Genomic DNA, 22,650 nt, shown 5'->3' with positions numbered 1-22,650 from the left:
GGTTAGCCCTGGGCCATGACTGAACCTCCCATGTCCCACGGCAATACCGTTCTCACAGAGCAGCGCCCATCCAATCACTTCTCTTCCAGACAACAGGGCAAAGGCTCTTTTGCAAAAGGCTGAAGTTGACCCTGCTGCTACTTCTACCCTGCTGGTCCATGGCATCCTGGGACAGTCTCCAAGAGCTCAGCCGGCCTTTTTGGCTGGAGGCTGGATGGTTCTGTCTTGTTTGGAGACAGCTCCCAGAGATGAAGGGTGCCTGCTTTTCCAGGCGCCTACAACCTGGGCCAGGGCAGCTGCTTGGCGGCTGGTAACAAACTGACGAATGCCTCTGCCCGGGGCTGCTGGCCAGCTGGATGCCGGGGTGCTTGGCCTCCCCTTACCTGTAGTCTCAGACGCTGGCATCTTGCTGAGGACCTGGCTCAGTCCCTCTTCTCAGGAATCCCAGCCCGAAGCCAGCAGCTGCCAGACCTTAGTCTATATAGCTGTATACGAGACACAGAACTATGCGTGTCCCCAGCAAAGCCACCTGGACAGGGGAAGGCCATCCTTCTGCAGATAAGAGGTCAAGGACCCAGTGCAGGTATCCCAGCAAAGCCACTTGAAGTTTGTCCTGGGTAGTTCCAGGCCAGCCCTTTTGTCCTTCCTGAGCATGTGGGGTTCGGGGGTCTATTGAGTGGGCCATAGCTGTCCGGGCGTGGCATAGATTCCCTCAGCTTTCAGCTGTGGGTCCTGGGCCTTAAAGAGAATTTTGGGGGCTTCTCTGGACCACTCTGGGAGAGGCAGTGTGCCAGCCTGCCAAGGAAGGGTCTGGACATGAGGCTCAGAGAGAGTCATGGTGTCTGCTGGACCAGGGCAGGGACAGCTGCATAAGGGAGCTGACCGGAAGCCTGTGCCTCTGAGGCCAAGTCCAACTTCAGTCACTGTCTCTCCTAGCCAGTGCAGTTACAAGGTGCTGTTATGATTACAACAGTACATCCGTCCAGAGCCCCGGCCCAACACGGCGCTTTCATTTCTTCCTTCTAAAACATCCATTAGTCTGGGAACAAAGGAGACTGTCCCTGCTGAGTGATAATTTCTTCTTGTTAAAGGCCTTTTGCAGGGCCTGGAGAGAAACTGCCTCTGTTCTGGTTTTTAAGGTGGAGGTAAGAGAGGGCTAAGGGGCAAGAATAAAGGACTGAGGAGCAGGGACTGGAGGAAGGAAAGAAGGAGAAATTGGGAAGAAAGAAGCCACCACTGAGGGTGCCCCAGCCTCACCTGCACGGCTTGGATGGGCCACTACTTAACCCTTGGAAGCCTGGGGTGGGGGTGGGGGTGGGGGTGAGGGTGGGGGGTGGGCCCTGTGCATAGGCTGAGGCCTCCTCTCTACCTCCTCAGGGCCTCCTAGTACAGGGTCTCCCGGGTGGCGCTGGTGGAAAAGGCATGATTGCTGGACATGCTGTTGGGCTTCCTGGAGAACGTTGGCCTCTTCTTTCGGCGGCGGCGCCACCCAGGACAGAGGCAGGCCAGCGTGGACAGAAAGACCTGGCGGAAGTTGGCGGAGACCAGGTTGTAGAGGATGGGATTGATGGCGGAGCTGACGTAGAAGAGAGCGTTGGTTAGCATGTAGAAATAGTGGTAGAAATCGAAGAGGAACCTGTTGGGAGAAGGGAGGGTGTTTGACTACAATGGCCCTCACGAGGCATGCGCAGGGGCTAAGCATGCGCAGCACGGCAACTTGGGGGGGGGCGGTGTCAAACGCCTTTCTCCTAGGGTATGCGGAGGATCTGGCTTTGACCACAGCACCACTTGGGCATGCGCCCCACCCCCATCTTGGCAGCCCATCTTGATTGTGTACAGAGTCCTGTTCTTAGTGTCTTAAGGCTTCAGGGCCTACTAGTCCCAAACCACACAACAAGGACAAGGACCACTAAGGCTCCTGATGTCTGTGGATGTCATTCACAATATATATATATATATATATATATATATATATATATATAATTTTTACTTTTTTTTTCTTTCACGATGATCTTAACCCCCATCCCATCCCCAGGCATCACTGACTTTCCCAAGCCTTCACTTAGGGCTGCTCCTCTGCTCTTTAATAATCTCCCTGTGAGCAGCAGCCACGTCTTGTCCGTTGGTGCCGATTAGCCTGACGGTGATCTTTCTCACATGCTAAGGAGCCCTGCTCTGCTACAGAAATGGCTCACAGGGTAGGTTTGCTGGCTGGCTGGCTGGCACTCAGGACTGCTGTCACCATCAGCTGACTCATTTGTGCAAACAAGGTTCATGCTGATTACCCACTTTCCCTCTGGGAGCCTGAGTCATGCTTAGCAGAAGGGGCTCCATGACCAGTCTTGTCAAGAACCTGGACACCGAGTCCCCTACGATTTGACAACATTCAAGAGTGGCTTGCAGCTGGGGGTTGAAGTTGTCTCCCTGTCTTTTCCCTTTGTGTGAGAAGTCACAGCTCCTCCTGTGACTCTATTGAGCCCTCAAGTCCAGCCTGGAGAACCATCAGATCTGACACGAATGTCTCAGGCATGACTTTGAGGGTCTGCTGCCTGCTCTGAGCTCTTGGCTAATATCATCCTCTCTGGAGCCATAGGCTCAGAGCAGCCTGCCTCTCATTCTAGAGAGACTTGTACGTGGGGCTCATGGTAGCCCCGTCCCCGCCTGACAGAGTTCAAGTACTCACGTAGTCCACTGTTCATCCGAGATATAGCAGAACATCAGGCGTCGCACGTGGTAGGGCAGCCAGCAGACCACAAAGGCAATGACCACAGCACCTGCAAGGCAGTCATTGGCCTCAGAAACATGACAAGAGCCACGAGAGACAAAAATGACATCCTGACATCATGGGCCTTTTCCTTTTCTTTAGCAGTAAAATAAAACACAGCAACAAACAACAGAACCACCCGGTGGACAGCGTGCGTCTGTAACCCAGTGCTGCAACACTGAAGGCCAACGCAGAGGCTCGTGGATGCCTAGAGCTCACGGGCAAGCGATCACAGCCGGATCAGTCAGTTCCAGGCTCAGTGAGACGACACATCTCAACGGAGAAGGTGAAGAGAGCGAGGGAGGAAGACACCGGCTGTTGACCTCTGGCCTCCACGTGGACACACGAAGCCAACACACACGAAACAACCAAGCAACAAAAGCAAGAATGCTAGACGCTGTAGACAAAGAGTAATTAAGAAAAAAAGCACCACGTGATTTATCACCCCACCCCTCCCTTTTCTGGGAATCGACCTGGAAGAATTAAAAACGGGAACTGGAAGAAGTACGTGCAATCTGTTCCACAACAGTATCGTTCCTAGCCAATCACAGACGTGAAAGAGACCTGGGAGCCTGTGGACAGACAGGTGATCTGCTGCCACACCGGTCTGTGGTCATGTGGTCCATGCACATAACAGAAACTTGGACCAGTGAGTACTGTACAGTGGAGTGTCATTCGGCATTAAATAGGCAGGAGATTCTAGTACATGCTCCAGCAGGGACAAGCTCGGAAGATGTTCCTTATGATGGACACACTAACCACCAGATCTTGTACAATTCTGTTTATACAGAGTCAGACTCATAGGATGGGCCAGGGAGCAGCTAGAGAGCTGGCTTTATAGGGTAGGCCTGGGCCTTTATGCAGGACGAAAAATGCAGTTGACCGGGGATGCATCCTAGCAGGCGGTACTGACCACTGATATCCCTAGACACAGCTCTGCTTGAAGTCTTGAGTGCCCCTCTCTACCTTCAGCCTCAGCCTCCTCCTTGGACCAGGACTGGCCGCACCACTCACTCTTCTGGTTACTCTGAGAAACACTAGGTTAGTGGGGGACATGAGGTGGTTGCTCTGGGGTCCAGCAGTGTTCTTGGCAGGAGGTGTTTGAGAATGAGCCCGTATTACAGTTGCTGCCTTTGGGTATAGATGAGGACATCTGTAAGGAAGGCCACCTAGGCCTGCTCAGGTCTGGTGCCAGCCACACTGGGCTCTAGGGGCTGGTCAGGGGGACCTCTTGCTGGCACGTGTTTTCCCATTGCTGTCAAGCGTTTTGCCCTGAGATTGCACCTGGAGCTGCTGGGAAGCAAGCCTGAAAGGGGCAGGACCAGGAAGGAGTCACAGCCACAGGGGGGAAAAAATCCAATGCAAGACATGGGTCTGGAGGATAAAAAGATTTCTGCCCTGAGTCTTTCCCATTCATTACCCCTGATGACCGTTTCCCAAGGTTGCATCAGCTGCAGGATTGAGGCCTCTCTACTCAGCCTTATTGCCACTGACTGTCTAACCACCAGGCACCCGCTCAGCATGCCTTCTGCCTGCAGGTCTGTTACCAGGACCTTCCAGTCCCAGAGAGCTAGATGTGGCCTCCCTGGAGGGCCCCAGCTGCCAGGACTGGTCATGTGACTGACGAGTGTATCTGGGGTACACTTGCTTCCTTGGCAGAGCCTTGATTTACAACAAGAAAGTGTACCCATGTGTGTTAGTAAGGCTTCAAGCTCAGAGTTGGAGCCGAGCCTCTGGTTGGCTGGGTGAAGATATGAAGAGGACAGAGCCCTGATGCTGAGCTTAGAACCCACGCTCTATCCCAAGTCTTTACACTTGGCTCTGGGTTGAGCCCCCACAGTATTGTCTGCTCCCTCGGGTCTGCGGGTTACGTACGTAAGACGAGGACTCCGTGGCGCAGGGCCTGGACACGACCCGGCTCGATGGTCATGTTGAACGTGCTGTGCTCTAAACCGTTGTGTGTGCCCACGGTGCACACTCGGCCCTGCTCGGCGGCCTGGTGCACCATGACTGTCAGTTTGTTGGCAATCACGGTGTTTAGGATGGAGATGACCAACATGGGAAACAGGAAGGACATGAAGGTGTTAACCTGCAGAGAGCAAGAGGTAACTGTCAGACCCAGATGCACACCCAGTGGACCTGGGGACTGTGTGCTCAGAGCCGGAGTTGGGGAGGTACTTGACAAGTCAGGAAGGCCATACTCCATCTGGACTGCCCACCAGACCGGGCCCTCCCCTGGAACTCCTCCTCAAGTTCAGCTCTCAACCTGCACCACACTCCACTCCACCATGCTTCGGAGAGGTCAGCATAGTCTCTGCTACCTGGGACTGGGAAACCCTAGGTGATCTGACAAAGGGCCAGGCTCTGAGTCCTGGGTCCTGACTCCAGACCTCAGCGTGTCCTGTCCAGTGAGACTGATCCGTTGGCTCCCACTCTGCACGCAAACAGTCACACCGAGGCCTTCATATAGTCTCCCACCCACGTGGTGCCTCTCAGAGCTCTGGGGACGACGGCTAGCCCTACACATCAGGTCAGGCCTCTACATACACTCTACATTTGGGAAAACTGAAACTCTGAGGTTCTTATGGGCAATAACTCAGAAACGGCGGGACATGGATTTGTTTCCTGGCCTGTATGCGTGCAGCCTGGCTTCTTCAGCGACACCCAGCTGACCCCTGCCTTCAGGAGGCTTCTTGGAGCAAGAAAAAAAAATCACACAAATGTACACATGTCCTAGCTGAGGCACAGGGAGAACATGGCCAGCATAAAGCTCGTGACTTGCAAGGCTCCTGACTTGCGTTGAGGACAGCCATGACCAGATGCTGGGAATGAGGGGAGCAGGGATCCAGGGAGCTGGAGTTGGCTGGACTCCCCAAGCCTCTTCAGATTTAGTTGAAGAACCCGTGAAGGTCTTTCCTCCACTCCCAGGTATCCACCGACCACCCCAGGGAGGGCCTAGGAAAGGGGCAGTCCAAGCTGCCATTTTCACAAATCTCTGTTCAGCAGGCAAGGTACAAACTACTCAAGAGAAGGTTGGCACCATCTCCCCCTTGGGTCCTTTATGCCCTCCCCAAGCCACATCTCCTCTGACCTCGAGAATAGAGGGCCTGTTCTATGCCCCCCCTTCCTGCCCATGGGAATCAGGAGCCAGAGCTGTTCCTGCCATGTGCTTAGCTCACTTCATTGGAAGCCCATGGAGGGCAAGCAAGAAGCCCTCCGCCTGCTCTGGGCCCAGCTGTGCTCCATCCCAGGAGATACACTAATTTGATTCCTGGTGAGTCACCATGGAATTAAACACACTGGATGTATCCAACACAGATTTAAAATGTCAAAACATTTAAAATACCACACTTCGATGAACACAGGCAGCAGACAGCTACCTCTAGGACTGGCCAGAGCTGGAGCAAACCAGCAAGATGAGGGGGCTGGTTCCAGGCCCTCAATGGCCAGTCATTGTTCCTAAACCTGAAGTTCCCAGGCTCACCCCTTTTCTGACCCTCACCAGGTGTGGCCCCAGCCTCTAAGCTGTCTGCTTCCAACTTGCACGGGCTGCAGCCCTGGCCACACAGGATAGCCTGAGAAACATTTGTCCCCTCTGTCAGCTTGAGGAGCAGGCAGAGTTCACAGTGGGATGCGTCAGTGATATCCCACTTAGCTGGAAGCACCAGTATCTTTTCATGTGCCTATCCAAACCAGCCCCCGGGTGTCCCGGGGGACATGCAGACAGCTGACCCCAGATCACCCTGATCTGTGACCCTGAGCAATGGTGAGGGAGGGACATGGCCGAGACTAGGAAAGCAAGAGGGGGAGCACTGCTAATAACCTGTGGAGGGAAGGCCTGTTTCCACACAGCTAGGATGCATACACGCTGGAGAGAGAAACCAGACCCAGCATTGCTGGTCTTAGGAAGGGGCAGCACATAGCATGCAGAGTCTCTATTGTCCCTCTGTCTTTGCCTCCCCTTCTGTGTGTCTGTCTCTCCTGGTATCTCTGTCTGTTTTTCTCCTTCTGTGTGAGACATATGCACCAACTCTCATGGGTGACAGGACCTGCCTAAGACCAGTTAAGTGTGGGCTACTCTGGGCCACCAGCTTGTCGATCGTGCTTATGAAGCTGGATTGGGGTGCTGGGGAGGACGGTGGACCCTAAGAGCACACCAGCCTTTGAAGTTCTTGCCTTCTGTCCATCCTGACCACTACGGTTCCTCTCAGCGCTGGAAATTGCTGAGCATGAGGAAGCCTTTCCAGAAAGGGACACATGGGGGTTGGTTGGGGGCTGGAGACTTGAACCTTAGACAGGCTGGAGTCCTATATCCTTGGGTAGCTGTGACCTCAGGCAGGCCCCGGAGAGACTTGGATCCCTATCATACTTGCCAGGTGTCTGAGAGTGGTGGCTTTGGCCTGGACAAACTCCAGGCATACCAGGACTGGAAACTGAAGCGTCACGATTGGCCACTCAAAAGGGCTCTGAAGAAAACCTGACCCCTAGGAATCGGACTCTGGATGGATGAAGTCCAGGCTCTTGGCGTTCATGAGCGAGTGTAGGAGCACGCCCCTCTGTTTCCCAGGGGGCACCTCTTGGGGCAGCTTCTGTTGACTTCCTTACTTTGCCTCCACTCCACTGTGGGTCCCTGTCCTTCTTTTCTGGTTTGGGATTATTGGAAGAGGCTGGACCTCAGACAGAGTCCAAATGGCAGATTTGCTGGGCGATTCTCAAGTCCCAGATGGAAAGACAGAACTGCACACCACAGACACAGCTAGCTATACCAAGAGGGCTGTGACCAGAGTGTAGGCAGGACCCCCTACAGCCTTCTGCTCCCTGTAGATGGCACGTCCACCCCCACCCCCAGCTCGTGTACTGGCCACCTTCAAAGTGAGAGCCAGACTCTCCGCTCCTGCAGTCCAGAGGTGCAGAGGCTGCAGTCTGATTGAGAAATTGGCAACAGAAATCCCCAAACATCAACATCCTGCCAGTGCCTGGTTGTGCAGCAGGTCTGGCACCAGTTTGGCTGTCAGGAGACCACAGACTCAGCCTGGAGGCCTCAATCGGATTACAGAAATGGCCTTCTCAACAGCTCTGTCCTTGTCCACCTGTGCCTAAGCCCCTGGAGAAAGCTTAGCACAGCAGGGTCATGCAGGGCCTGGCCTTGGTCCAGAACCCTCAGCACAGCTAGGGGTGTGGGACATGTTTTACTGGGTGTTTGTGGGGGGTGGAAACAGGTGACAAGATGTTTCAACATTTCTAGCCCCTCTCAATTTTGGCTCCAGACCATCTGTGTAGGGGAGTAAATCTTCAGGGCAGGGAAGGGGCGGGGAGGGCTGAAGTCTGTCTGCCACGCCTTCAAATACATGTCAGCCAAAAAGCCTATTAGAGTGCTTGAATCTGTGGGACATCTACTGAGCAGCAGCAAGTGACTTCGAAATCCCCAGCGAGTTCAGTGGCAGTACAGCGGAGAGTGGGTGGGCTGGGCCACACCCCACCTCTGTACCCAACGGCGGTGGAGCAGGAAAGGGCCCCAGCTTGTGCCTAAGACTCACTTCATATGTCAGTCAGAAAGGCAGTGCTTGGCTGAACTGAGTCCATGAAGGTGTCCACATCAGGCTAGGTTAGTAGCCTTTCCTCTCACGGGTAAGAGTGTCCCCAACAGCTGCTCCCAATTGCTGAGATGCATCTGCTGTGTCTCTACTTCAAAAACCCACGCCGACTCAATCTCGTTTGCCGATACGCCTTTTGTTTGCATCTTCCTAAGATGCGGGGCGCTAATTTGACACTGAAGGATTAAACATCGGGCCAAGCGCTCAGCACAGTGCATTTGGAGCCCTTGACAGAGGTTGAGCTGTCCAAGAAAGCTCTCTGTTCCATGCCCAGAAAGCCGGGGACTCAGGGACATTAGCTTCCTATTTCCTGTGACCACGAAGAGCCCTCCGCTGGAGGAAGGCTCTGCAAGCCTGGGACAAGGTTGGCGGCTGGGGCTCAGCGGTTGTAGGCAGGACACACACGCATCCTCAGAGTGTATGCGTTGCAGCGGAATCTCCAGCCCCACAATTGGCTGTGTGCTTTCTTGCCGTGTAATTGTGTGGGCAGCGCAGCGAATATCCTGCCTGTTCCTCCCAGTCTGTAATTACCACCTACTGCCGAAGCTGGCCACCGCGCTTCCCCGTGGACATCTGGTTCTTCCACAGCGGAGTCTCAATGGGATTAGTGCTGTGTCCCTGCTCAAGAAATCTGATTACAGTGAACACAGAAGGGCGTGTCCTTGCCCACAGGAAGAGGATTTAGAGATGGGCAGGGTGAGGGAAGACTCTGGTGGAGGTCTTCCATTCCCTACCACAGAGCCTCAATCGCGACAGAGGACTTATAACTTGTACAAAACCAGGCTCTGGCCTCTTCCTGGGTGACCAGGCGCTGGGCCTCACCTTTGGCTAGGGGACATCTGAGGCCGGGCAGAAGGAAACACTCTGAAATGGCAGCAGAGGACCAGAGAGAGATTCGCTAGCAAAGTGCTTGCTTTTCAAACAGCCGTTTAAAAATTCGGGCACAGAGGCAAAAGCCTGCAATCCCACCAGCACTGGGGAGGCTGATGGGGACTTTCGAGCCATCCGTTTGGCCAGATGGTAAACTGTAGAGTCAGCGAGAGGTCATGTCAAAAAACAATGTGAACAGTGATAGAAGAAGCCACCTGACATCAACCATTAACCGCCCCCAACACACACACATACACATATACACACACTACACACCACCACACTCATATACATACACAGGCCATACACCACACACCACACACACACACATAGCACACACATACATGTGCACAGGCCACACACACACCACACACACACACACAACACACATATACATATACACACACCACACACCACCACACACACACATACACAGGCCACACACCACACACACACACACACACACACACACACACACACACACACCACACACACACACACACACACACACATACACACACACACACACACCACACAAACATACACACACCCCACGCCACACACACATGCCATATACCACATACTTACACATGCACACCATACACACACACCAGACATAGACACACACACCACACACATACACACACACTACCACACATACATAGGCACACACACATACCACCACACATACACAGGCACACACACCACACACATACACATAGCATACATACCACACACACCACACACAGACACATACACTCATACATATACACATAGGCATGTAGATACACAGGTACATGAACATTCACACACATGCACTATCATGCACATGCACACACACACACACACCACACATACCACAAATGCACACAAATACCACATACATACATATATACACACACCAGTACATACACACCACACACCCACCACAACACACACACACACACACACACACGAATCACACACACCCACACACCACACACAGGCACACACATGCACACACATGCACACACATGCACACATATGTGAATAGTCACATATATACATTAGCATATATATATATACACACACACAGAGATGCACCCCAATACTACACACACACACACACACACACACACACACACACACACACACACACACCCCTGAGGCTGGAGATGAGGAGACTAAACAGTAAACTGTGGCCCAAATGCTCCCCAGTGGTGAGGAGGCTGGGGTGGTGGGTCCAAACGCTTCTCTGTTAGGGGCTCTGCTCCTCCCTCCCAGTCTGTCAGCCCTGACAGGTCACATTATCCCATTAGGTCCTGTGTTCATTTGTCCTTTACACCCACAGGGAACTTTTCTTTACAATAACAAAGGGGCCTTTTTTGTTTTATGAATGGCACAGCGTGCAAATTCACACTCTCCAGAATCAGAGAGCCCTGGGTATAAGCTCTTGGATTTTCCTCTCTAGATGGAGAAGGAGGAGGGGCAAGAGGAAGGAAAAGCCAGAATTGATCTTATCAAGCAACCCGAACTCCTTCCTGTCTCACTCTGGGGCTGCCGCCCCCCAAAACCCCCATGCAGGAGAGGGTGGCACGGATCACTGTCCCGCCCTGACCATTGCCCTCACGGTCCCTGGTGAGCTTTGAAGTCACAGACAGGCTGATCGACCCTCTGAGGACGGGGTGGACCTGGCAAGCTGCTGACTACAGCTTCTTCTGCCCTACCTGCTTCTGAGGCGGTGGGGAGGATTGTATAGGTCTTACCCACCCACTGCCAGCCCTGAGTCAACCTTCCGGGTCTTGAGAGCCAGGGGCTTGGGGAGCCTCCCCTCCCCCGGATTCACAGCTCTCCCATAGTCTCAGATCAGTTTGCCAGCCTTGATCGTCTGCCATAGACCGCAGAAGGAACCTTGGTCGTTTGAGCATTGTTATGCTGCATAGATCAACCGAAGCTGTCAGGTGATTTCTGGCTACCATTCCCAGCTGGGGGTAGGCTGTGTTCCAGGCTGCAGACCTGAGGTGGTCCAACCTGGCTGTTTCTGGAGATTCCATAACTTATGTCTGTGCCTGTCCATCTCTCCCCTGGGGTTACTTATCCCTCCATCCAACATCCTCTGGCACCGTGTAAGGCATTGCATGTTCCGAGCTCCGTTATGTAAGGTCACTTATCAAATACCTGATGTTTACAAGGTGTCCTACTTGCAGAAGTCAGAGGAGCTGGGCGGTGAGAGGGAGGGGCCTTGGTGGGAGGCAGAGGTGAGTTCAGGATATTGCGAAGGATGGGTCTGTTTTCAGAGAGCTTGACACTTATCTGTGGTCTGGGAGCCTTTGGGCCGGGAGAGGTGGACAGGAGCAGGAGCTCCTGGCCTGGGAAACAGGAAACTGGCACAGTTGTGTGCGTATTTGGTAGGCAGAACCTGGAGTAGGAGTCAAGGATGGTAGCCTACATTAGGAACAGGTGTGGGTAGAGAGGGATGAGGGTTGTGGCTAGACCCAGAAGTGAGGCAACGTGGGGATATCGCCTGAAAGGAGGTCCCAGCTCTCAGGTAGGTCAACACACTGACTTTTCACCCGCTCTGCTGGGTGCTGGGGTTGTGGAGTCCTGGCTCTGCAAGCGCACAGTATGACTCCTGTGCCGTGTCCAGCACTGGGTCCTGTCTGGCAGCGAGAAGTGACCCCACAGTGACCACTGTGGGCCCTCCCTGCCTTTGTGTTCACAATGCAAAGAAGCCCGACTGAGTTAAGATGAGGTGGGTCATCCCTGTCTCTAACTTGACAACGGGGACCATTTGAATCCTGCCCTGAGGCCCCCCCACCCTTCCCATCCTCTGAAGTCCTGGAGCAGGAGTCCACAGATGTCTTTAGTAAAGGGTCACAGGGTGAGTGACTTTGCTTTGCGGGCCAGATGGTCTCTGTCAGGACTGCTCAACTTGGCCACCACAGCCCAAACTAGCCACAAACGACGTGTTAATAAGCAGTTAGGCCGTGTCTAGGCTGTCAATGATAGATCATTGTCCCAGCTTGTTGACTCCTGACTGAACATGACTTGGGCTTATGGCCACGGAATACACACTGGGTGGCGGTCATGTCATAGTCCATTTGAGAAAAGTAGGGACCAATATAGCCATTGGGACTGTGTTCTCACACGCCCAGTGTATAGAAGGAGCATGAAGGAGCAAGAGGAGATATCAAAACAGGTGTTTGAGTGTGAGAAGCGAGACACCACCTACAGGCAGCAGAATGCCATCTACCCACGTCTTCTGTCCTCCCCACCATAAGCCTTCATTCACGGCCTCCAGTTCTAAGATGACCACTGGGCTGGTGGCATGCATGGCTGAGGACCTGCTCTATTCTTCGGGAATCTGAGGCGAGAAACCATCCCCTAGGTTCTCTTACTTCACATCCAAAGTAGTTTAAAACGACCCCAAGGATGGGTTATGCTTGGCAGAGGCAAGAACCCTTTCGTGGTTTAATCCAGCCTTCTGCCACACTGACCATTGCTGGTTCCACAGCCTCTGAAGACAGGGCCCCTAGAGTTGTGCACATGGTGTGAAGAGAGGTGAGTTTGCTCCAATTCCATGAATCTCCCCAAACATGTCTCCACTGACACCCACGTTCCAAGCCAGTGTCTCCTCTGGACACCTTCCACCTGACAACTGGCGCTTTACCCCCTCAGAAATGTCCCTACAGAACCTGTTCCCCGGACAAGTCCCTCCTATAGGCACTTAGCATCCTGATCCACATTCGGTCGAATGTCCTGGGCTGTCAGTCACCCTCACTAGGGTGCCTTATCAGGCACGTTCAACGTGGAATGAGATTTGTTTCATTCCAGTCGGATTCAGAGTAAACCTTCTCCCCGCCTTCCTCCCACCTGGCCTGTCTCAGACAAACAGGAGATAGAGGAGGGAAAGGGAAGGGGAGGAGAGGAAGGGGAAGGAGGAGGGAAAGGAGGAGGGGAAGGAGGAGGGGAAAGGAGGAGGGGGAAGGAGGAGGGGAAAGGAGGAGGGGGAAGGAGGAGGGGAAAGAAGGAGGGGGAAGGAGGAGGGGGGAGGAGGAGGGGAAAGGAGGAGGGGGAAAGAGGAGGGGGAAGGAGGAGGGGGAAGGAGGAAGGAGGGGGGGGAGGAGAGGAGGGGAGAGAAGGGGGAGGGGAGGAAGGGGCAGCTTCTTGTCTCTATCCGGTTGGAAGGTGGATGCTGCACTGACCCAGGCTGAGCTGTGGCCTCGTCAGAGTCAGAGGTCTATTGTCTGTGCTGCTGCTGCTGGGTTCTGTCATTGACCTGGATGCTAACTGCACCAGTAGGAAGCCTTGTTCCAGCCATTGGAATGCAAGAGCTGCATCCAGCCATCCAGCCAGGCTCCTGCAGGGTAGCATTCGCAGCCCTGCTAATCTCTTTCCTGCAGGCTAGATGAGTCTCCTTTGATGGCTTTGAAATGGCCACTTGAAGGCACTCAGGCCTTGGTCTGTAAATTCTCCTGGACCATAGCAGCTGCAGGAGAAAATCCACCTCAAGGCTAGGTTTAGTGTTGATGGCAAATTCCCATGATTGAAATGGAGTCAAGGTCAGCTGTAGGTTGGAGGGAGAGCATCCACTCTGTCATTTCTCTGAGACTCAGGTCCTTTATGCAGCTCTGTTCCCAGCTCTGTTCTACACACCGGGGCATCTAGCTTGCTCAGTCATATCAGCACAACGATTCCGTGTCCTGGAAGCTGCACGTATGCATAGGTTCTCAAGCACACACGGAAAGACTGTGGACAGAGACACAGACACACATACACAGGCGTGCTGCAGACACCAGGGCCTCCTGGGTCCTGAGAGTCTCAGCCCTCAAGGAGATGACTAAACTGGGATGGTGGAGGCAAGCGTGTGAGAGAACGGTGCTGACTTCTCATTCAGGCTCGACCCTTCCAGTTCCTCTCTGTTCAAAAACAAACAAACGAAGACGCTCTCACAACTCCTAGCTGTGCGAGCTGAAAGAAACAGTACAGTAGCGCCAAAAGTTCATTAAGGGAGAGCCGGTGCCTCCTAGACTAAAGAACACATCTTCCTCTGGGGAAAGACGTGCCGTGTCTCTTCTAATGGTCATTCCAATGGGGTTAGGGAAGCTGCCTGGCTAAGGGAACGCCCCTCTGGATGGCAGATTCACCTGAGGCTATACTAAAGAGATGGAAGGAATACCTTCAATGAAATAATATACGTTACCCCAGAATTCCTATTAATGCAATGGCTGCAGAAACGACACTGGGGTCTGTTAGATCTGCCAGCCTGCGTCCCAAGCTAGAAAGGTTTAGCTTCTCCTTTTGTCTCTGCCCTTCGAATGCTGGCCTGAGCCTCCATATGCTTCCTTTGGCATTTTGGGTTTCCTAGTCCTTTCTCTAAAGCTATCTGTCCTTTAGCCATTCGGTTGCCTGTCTGCCACGTGGCTGCCTGCTTGCCAAACCTCCATGCCTAAGTAAAAAAGGCATAGACTTCTCTCTTCCCTCTCCTCCAGGAAGTTGCCAAGAGTTATACCTTGCCTGTCCCGGAGTTTTTCTTTTAAATGGTCATAAAAATCATCCTCAAGCATTTAAATCCATTCTTAAAATCTTTTACTGTTGAGACCAAGATGGGACGCTCTCTCCCTTCCCCAGTCTAGCAGGACTTTCTAACACTTCCAGTAGTGAGAAGGAAAAAGGGGGATATGGGGGGGAAGGGAGGGTCCCAATCAACCGATTAGGGATGGGTTTGGACGAGTTAGAGCACTGTGTCTGTCAGACTGGGGCTTCTACAGAGCTCGGAGAACAAAGCACATCTTCTTTCACACACATTTCTTACAGAGAGGACTTTATCACTGGGTCCAACCCTCAGGTTTCTCCAGAGACCTGGCAGCTTCTCTGTAAGTCCTGGTAGAGAACAGCTTGGTTTTGCTGCTGTTCAGATTTGGGTGGAATCAGGCAAAGTAATCCTGTGGTACTGGGCCCAGGTAAGACTGTGTTCCCTGCTTCCTGGAGGTCTAAGGGATGACTGTGTCCGAGAGGCATTCCCAGAGGCACCAGCAATCAGCAAGTTCTGGCTCAGCGACACTGGCAGGAGCACGTATCCGTGTATACATCTGCGTGTCTATGTCTGTGTGTGAGAATGTGCGTGTGTCTGGTGTTTAAGACGTGCCCGTGCCCATTTTGTATCATGTCTGCTTATATACGTGTCTCTGTACATACATGTGTGTATGTGTAGTGTGTATGCATGTGTGACGGAATGGTTTCTGCTTCTGCTCCTATTCTGCGTCTGGCCCACGCAGAATGCTGAAAGCACTTGAAGACACAAAGGGGCTGCCAGGCGTTGTAAGGTTCTGGGACCTGAGACTCCCACCATGACCCTGGGGAAGATGTGTGGTCAGTACCTATCTAGCATGCTCCCATGGTAAAGGTTTTAGATTGTTCCCTGGGAAATGTGCAGCACTGACCTACAACCAGATGCAGGGATTTTCAGGGTGAGTCTGAGCCTCCAGTGGCTGGGCCTGATCTCGTTCCCACTGTTCTCCCAGCCATCGGGAAACTCAGCACCAATGAATGTAGGTTTCCTGTTGAGGGGGGAGAGGCAGTTGGCCTTACACCTTCCATTGTGTTCAAGAATTAAGGGAGAGCGGCCTTCAAGCTCTGAAGGCCTCTCTTATGCCCAGTATAGTCACCCAGTACCTGTCTGCCTCCACCTGGGCTGGGCACCTAAGGGCAGCCCCCAGGGCCCTTTATCTCAGTTGGTGCTCCAGGCCTCCGCAGGCCCCAGCACCTATCCTTGGCCCATTATTGCAGGGACGAGCTATCGAGCAAACTTTCTACCAAAGCAACGGCAGTTTCCAGTCACCGCATAGTGGTTCCCATTGAAGGAGGAAGGTCAGGAGATTGATCTGGGAAGCAGCAGCCTGTAAGCAGGGCCTTGGTAATGAGGTGGATACAGAACCCAGACCAAACCCCTTGGGAGAAAGACCTCAGTTAGTGATGGTCTCATGTCTTTCACCTTGGGGCTTTGGGTGAGGGCGCGAGGGCTGCTCTCCAGCCCCGAGCCAACATCCTTTCTGATGAAGGATACCCTATCACTGTCCATTACAAGCGCCATTATCTATCGGAAGCAGGGACCCGGCAGGGTGGAGGCTGTACCCGTTGTCCCTCAGGATGGGCATAGAGGAGGAACCGCAAAAGGAGGGGTTAAGGAAGGTGTGTTCCCTGGGCTTAGACTGTTCCACTCTGAATCCTCCATCACATTTCAAAAGAAATCTCATCTTCCTTCCAATAACGACTTTGTCACAATGACATAATCGGTTCATTTGTTAGACTGTTTCCCGGCTGAACACAGAGGATTTGTTGTTATAGAGAAACGTCCCACTCAAATGCCATGGCTTTGCTGCGAATAAGGCGTTGATCCTCCCCTGCTGGGGGTTCATCCTGGTTCCTCCTCTGCAATCACTGGAGTTCAGGGGATTTGTGTAGTTGTGAATTGGGCTGCCCAGGGTGCCCGGGTGTGTTTGGCAGTCCCTGTGGGGACAGGCTGACCTTCCAGTGCAGCTTCCTCTGGGCATCTGATGCTTCTGAGTCTTCAGGACCGAGTAGGAATGGAACTCCTGGTAACCTGTCAGGACTGGCACTGAGCAGCAAGGATTGGAGTTGGTCTTCGTCTTCTGGCTTCTATACACGCTGTTCACGAGGGCAGGCTGGTTCTGAGTTACTGTCCTTCCCCAGGTCTGACTGAGTCAGTTTTACTCAACACTGGATTCCCCAGAGTTGGTAAGGAGTCCTCAGAAGAGGGCATCCTGCCCTGAATCGGGGGGGACGGGGACGGGGACGGGGGACAGGATCTGGACCTCCCAGGTATGCAGGAGAGTAGCTACACAGTACCCTTTCCTGCAGCAGGGAGACACAGGAAGCAGGTGGTAAGGAATGAGCAGCCATTTTAAAGGTAGTGCTACCCCAGGCAGAAGGCTCAGTTGGTAAAATGCTTTGCTTGCAAGCACGAGGATATGAGTGATGCTGAGAACCCTGTTTAAACAAAAGATTCTGGTATGCAGCATGTGAGCAATTCCAGCACTGGGGAGGTGGAGACAGGAAGACCCCCGAGACTCATCGTCCAGTCACCTTGACAACAGGTGAGTTTTAGACCAACAAGAGACCATGCAACAGAACAATGTGGATGGTACCTGAGGAATGACACCAGAGGTTGTACACACACATGGGTACACACATACACACACAGACACACTCACATACACACCATACATGCACACATGCACACGCATGCATACACACACACACACACACACACAGACACACACTCACACACACAGACACACTCATACACATACGCACGCGCGCACGCACATACACAGAAAGCCAAGAATGGGACGGACATTCATCTTAAACCACTTATAAAACGCACGTACTAGGTAAGGAGTGGGTGCTACATCTTCCGGAAATTGGCTCTACCTCCCGTTCTCTGTGAGGCTCTGAGAGGCTCCATCATCAGAGCTTGTGCAAACCTAGCAAGCTGCACTAAAATTTCATTGGGTAGGAATAGGGCTCCCTCTCCAGAAAGGCACTACAAAGTCTTAGTGGAGATTCTCTCCCTACCTCTTGAGTTCTTCCTGGGTCAAACCTCGAAAATGGCATGTAGTAAGGCTAGGCCATGCCTTAGGGCTGGATGGAGAGGACCCTGGGTATGGGAGAGCATCCTGGGGACTGGAGAGAAGCCAGGGATAGGAGAGGAGTCTGGGGATTAGCCTCACAGGCTGGTCAGGGGCAGGTCCCAATACCCACAATTATGCTCATCTTCCTTACTTAGCTCTACTCTTCCTCATCTGAAAAATGAAGAAGGTCAAGAGAGCCTCTGGGATAGAACTGAGCTCAGAACTATCTCCCACCAAGTCAGCCATTAGCTGATGTGCAGTAACTATATACTCAGCACAGCAATTAATCCTTGCAGTAACTGTCATGCGAACTACACTCACTCGGCTCAGAACTGTCAGTCCGTCATAGCTGAGACCCCCAGTCAACTGTGGGAGCTAAAGCTAGGCATGATGGTATACGACTGTAATTCCAGCGCTGGAGAAGCAGAGGCAGGAAAATCAAGAGTTCAAGGCCAGCCTTGTGTATGTGCAGTTTGAAGTCAGGCTGGTTTCTCTGAGAAACTACTAAAAAACAAAAAAACAAACAAACAAACAAAAACCTGAGGAAACAATACCCCCTCCACACACACTTTGCTTTTTTGTAGATTGTCTTATTTATTTTATATATGACTACACTGTCGCTGTCTTCAGGCACACCCAGAGGAGGGCATGGGATCCCATTACAGATGGTTGTGAGCCACCATGTGGTTGCTGGGAACTGAACTCAGGACCCCTGAAAGAGCTGTCAGTGCTCTTAACCCCTGAGCCATCTCTCCAGCTCCCGGCCTTATTTTTTAAAACCAAAATGAGCAGTATTAAGGGAGAACAACCCTACCTCATATCCCGTTTCATTTCCTACTGGGACTCACCCAGAGTGCAGGAGCTTTCTAGAATTTTTTGTGAACCAGGAATGGGAAGGCTGGGCTAGAATCAGCCTGGAGGAGCCGCCTGCCCAGGAAACACAGCTGTCCCCAAGATTCTTGTGGCCCCAGCCAGTGGCTTTGTAGGAAACTGCAATCTCACCAAGTTAGCGCTAATTCTCACCCTCCTGGGGCTGTGAAGGCATGGAGGGCTGTCTGAGGGCTGTGCAGAGGGCTGGAGGATCCTGCTGCCGTGACTGTAGTCAAGATGCATTTTCTCTGACAGATTTTCTCCACAAGGGAGCCGCAGGTGCTCATGACATTTAAATTGTTTGAATTTGCAAGTCCGATGTTTACATGAATATTCACACACACACACACACACACATACACACACACACACACACACACACACACACACACACTCGTTTCATGGCATTCAGATCACGGTCTGCTTGGGGCGCCTTGTCTGTTCGGTGAGGTGACAAGTCCCATTGATTCCCACGGTGGTTTCTCATCAAAGAACATTATGGAACCTGAAGCCTGCCAACTGCCCCAGACACTCAGGGCTGGGCTATCCTGAAATGCATGTGGCTTACAGACACAGATTGAAGATGCCTGGCGTAGATGAAATGGGCAAATGCCGAATCTGCCAAAATTCCCAAAGAAGAAACAGACAATCAGTAGTCTTTATTAAAGAAATCTAATCAATATTCAATTGTTGTAAAAACATAAAAAATAAAGAAAGTATGGTTGTCTTTTATCCCCACTAGGTCCGATACCACGGTGCCCCAAGATAGCTGCTGGATATCTTAAGTCTCAGTCAGCAAAGCCTCTTATCCGCTTTGCCCCATCCCATATCACACTGCTAAAGGCCTCTCTCTGAGCTGTCAGCAATCTCTCTACCTATCTAGTTCCCAAGGCAGGTTTCCATGCCAGAAATATACATCCCACCTACACATACAAAGCCCAGTACACATCCATCCCTTAAAAACATTTGTAACAACCTGTAAAGGTACAGCATGGAATCTTAATGTCACCTGCCATATTGTCCTGCCATGACTTCTCTCCCTCTCCCTCCTGTCTCTTCCTCCTTTCCGGTCCAGTCTCCTCCTCTTCCTTCAAACTTTTCTCCCACCCATCCTTCCTTCTCATCCAATGACCTGCCCTTACCTCTATTTTACAAATTAAATGGGGAGAAAGTTCTGGTGAAGTCACATGAGTTTTGAGTATGTGACTAGGCAGCTGTCCCTGAGGCAGCGGAATTAGCATCAAAATACAGATAATTCTGGGGCAAACCACAACATTCAAAAATCTTCTAAAACAGGAAGCACTGGGCCCAGATAGCTCATTGGTGAATCCTGTCAAACACTCGAAAGTGACTGAGCCCTCTCCAGTCTCTCTGAGAAGACAGAAGCTCAGGGCAGACCTCAAACCCATTCAGTGAGGCCAGCATTACTCTAGAACCAGAACCAGAACCACACACACACACACACACACACACACACACACACACACACACACACACACACACACACAGTAAGGGTAGATGACCATCTCTTAGGGACACAGATGCAAAAACCGTCAAGAAAATACTAGTGAATGAAACACAGTAACACATATGTGATAGTGTTTCCCAAGCAAGGTTCATGGGTTGGAAACTTAATAGTCAACAGGGTTGAGAGGTAGGACCCAGTGAGAGGGTTCAGGTCCTGAGAAAGAGCCATCATAGATAGTTTAATTTCATTATCCTGGAGTAAGTTTGCTGTAAAAGCAAGTCTGGTCCTCTTGCTTCCTCTTTTACCTGCTCTCTTACCCTGTGATGTCTTCTGCCACATTTCAAGCACAAGAAGGCCATCACCAAGCCAGGCATGGTGACATATGCCTTTAATCCCAATACTAGGGAAGCAGAGGCAGGTGGATCTTCATGAGTTCGAGGCCAGCCTGGTCTACATATCAAGGTCTAGGACAGCCAGGGCTACACAGAGACTGGAGCTTGATCTCTCAGCCTTCAGAGCCATGAAACCAATAAAGTCCTGTTCACTGTAGAGCACCTTGTCTGCAGCAGTTGTCAGAACTGCTCTGTCCTGGCTACTTTACGTCAGCGTGACACAAGCTAAACTCATCGGAGAGGAAGAAGCCTCTGTCTGTCTGTCTGTCTATTTATCTATCATCTGTCTTTTGGTTTTTCTAGACATGGTTTCTCTGTGTAACATCTCTGGCTGAAACTCATTTTGTAGACTAGGCAGGCTGTCCTCGAACGCAGAGATTCACCTGCATCCACCTCTCGAGTGCTGGGATTAAAGATATGTGCCACTGTGCCTGGCTCTTAAGGGCATTGTTTTTAAATTAATGATTCATGGGGAAGGGTCTGGCCCACTGTGTGTGTGGGCCCCCCACCCCGCCCAGGGAAGTTCTGGGTTCTACAAGAAAGCAGGATGAGCAAGCGATGGGGAGCAAGTTAGTAAGCAGCACCCCTTCAACAGCATCTGCATCCATTCCGGCCTTCAGGTTCCTGCCATGCTTGAGTTCCTGTCCTGACTCTCTTTGATGATGAGCTATGATGTAGAAGAGTACACCAAACAAACCCTTCCATTCCAGAGCTTTGGTCATGGCTTTTCCTCACAGCAACAGTGAGCCTAACTAAGACAAGCACCAGAGAGACCCAAACAACACAGCAAGACGTATACACTATGATTAACAGGGACCCCCCACCCTCAGGTATGCAACGATGGCTCACCTGATTACGACCCACACAACCACTTTCTTTCTTTCTTTCTTTCTTTCTTTCTTTCTTTCTTTCTTTCTTTCTTTCTTTCTTTCTTTATCTGAGTTTATTCTATGCTGAATTTATTCCCCTGTCATGAGTTTTTGTATCTTCAGTTTCTTCTGGGATATCTTTTTCTTCTGTGCAACCTCCTCTTCTGGCTTTGGAACAATCTGTTACTTCTCAGTGAGGATCATCTCAATGAGCAGGGGGAGCTCATGGATGGGTTAATCTGGCCAGGAGCTCTGTACATTCATCGACACATCTTAGGTGCCTGGTTCACCTGGATGTGTTCAATAACTGGAAAATCTACGTCTAAACACTTAAGTTCAGCATTACTCTCTGCATTTTAAAGCATGTGTAGCAAAAATTCAGCACTCTTTTTTGGCCTCCGTTCCTGTGTCCAGCCCCACTGTTTGGCCCAGGTACACCTACCAACACTACCATTATGCCACCAGAATGCATATATTGCTTCTTTAAAATGACATCCTTCAGATACTTGGTGGCTTTGCAGATATGCATGCCCTTGACGGCCTGGGCAGTTTCCTGGGTGTTCTTCAAGTGAACACAAAGGTTTGAACCTCTTGACTTGCATGGTTTTGTGGGGTTTTCTGGGCCAAGAGGGTAGCAAACCATCTTCACAGGTCACCTCTGGCTGCTTATAGGAAGAGCCACACAATCACTTTAATAGATGCAAGAAAGGCTTTTTGACAAAATCCAAAGCCTATTCATGACTCAACTCTTAGCAATCTAGAAAAGGAGACGACATCTTACTACTGGTGAGATTATAACTCCATCAAGATGAGGAGCAAGGTATGCTCAGAACCATGACAACTTAACCTTATGCGAGAAACCCTAGCCAATAAGCTAAGACAAGAAGTGGGGTGGGGTATGCACTGGGAGGAGAAAGCTTTGTGTATAGAGAGCTGTATATGTAGAAAATTCCAAAGAACCAACACTCTTGGAACTAGTGTGCTTATAGGAAAGATAAAAGGTTAATAGAACAAAATACAATTCTTTCCTGTATGCCAACAATGAATAATTGAAATAAAAAAAATACTATGTCAGTTTGTTTTTTTAAATATTTGTTTTAGTGTGTGTGTGTGTGTGTGTGTGTGTGTGTGTGCATGCGCGTGCATGCGCGCGTGCGGGTGTGAGATGAAGGGACTGGAGTGACAGGTTG

At 51.5% G+C, this 22,650-nt stretch overlaps 1 protein-coding gene across 1 annotated transcript in view; it reads right to left on the bottom strand.

Annotated features, from left to right (window-relative positions):
• Positions 1-1,323: 1,323 nt before the first annotated feature.
• Ntsr1 (neurotensin receptor 1) overlaps positions 1,324-22,650 on the bottom strand; it is a 46,988-nt gene continuing 25,661 nt past the window's right edge. The window contains exons 2-4 of the mRNA XM_032904941.1: positions 4,640-4,853; positions 2,684-2,774; positions 1,324-1,636 (exon numbers count right to left, since the gene is read on the bottom strand). Of these exons, the coding sequence (XP_032760832.1) occupies positions 1,384-1,636; positions 2,684-2,774; positions 4,640-4,853 (558 nt within the window). The 3' untranslated portion in view covers positions 1,324-1,383. The remainder of the gene's footprint in view (positions 1,637-2,683; positions 2,775-4,639; positions 4,854-22,650) is intronic.

Source organism: Rattus rattus, chromosome 5, assembly GCF_011064425.1.
Source record: "Rattus rattus isolate New Zealand chromosome 5, Rrattus_CSIRO_v1, whole genome shotgun sequence".
NCBI classification, from domain to species: Eukaryota; Metazoa; Chordata; class Mammalia; order Rodentia; family Muridae; genus Rattus; species Rattus rattus.
This window is presented reverse-complemented; position numbering and strand designations above follow the sequence as displayed.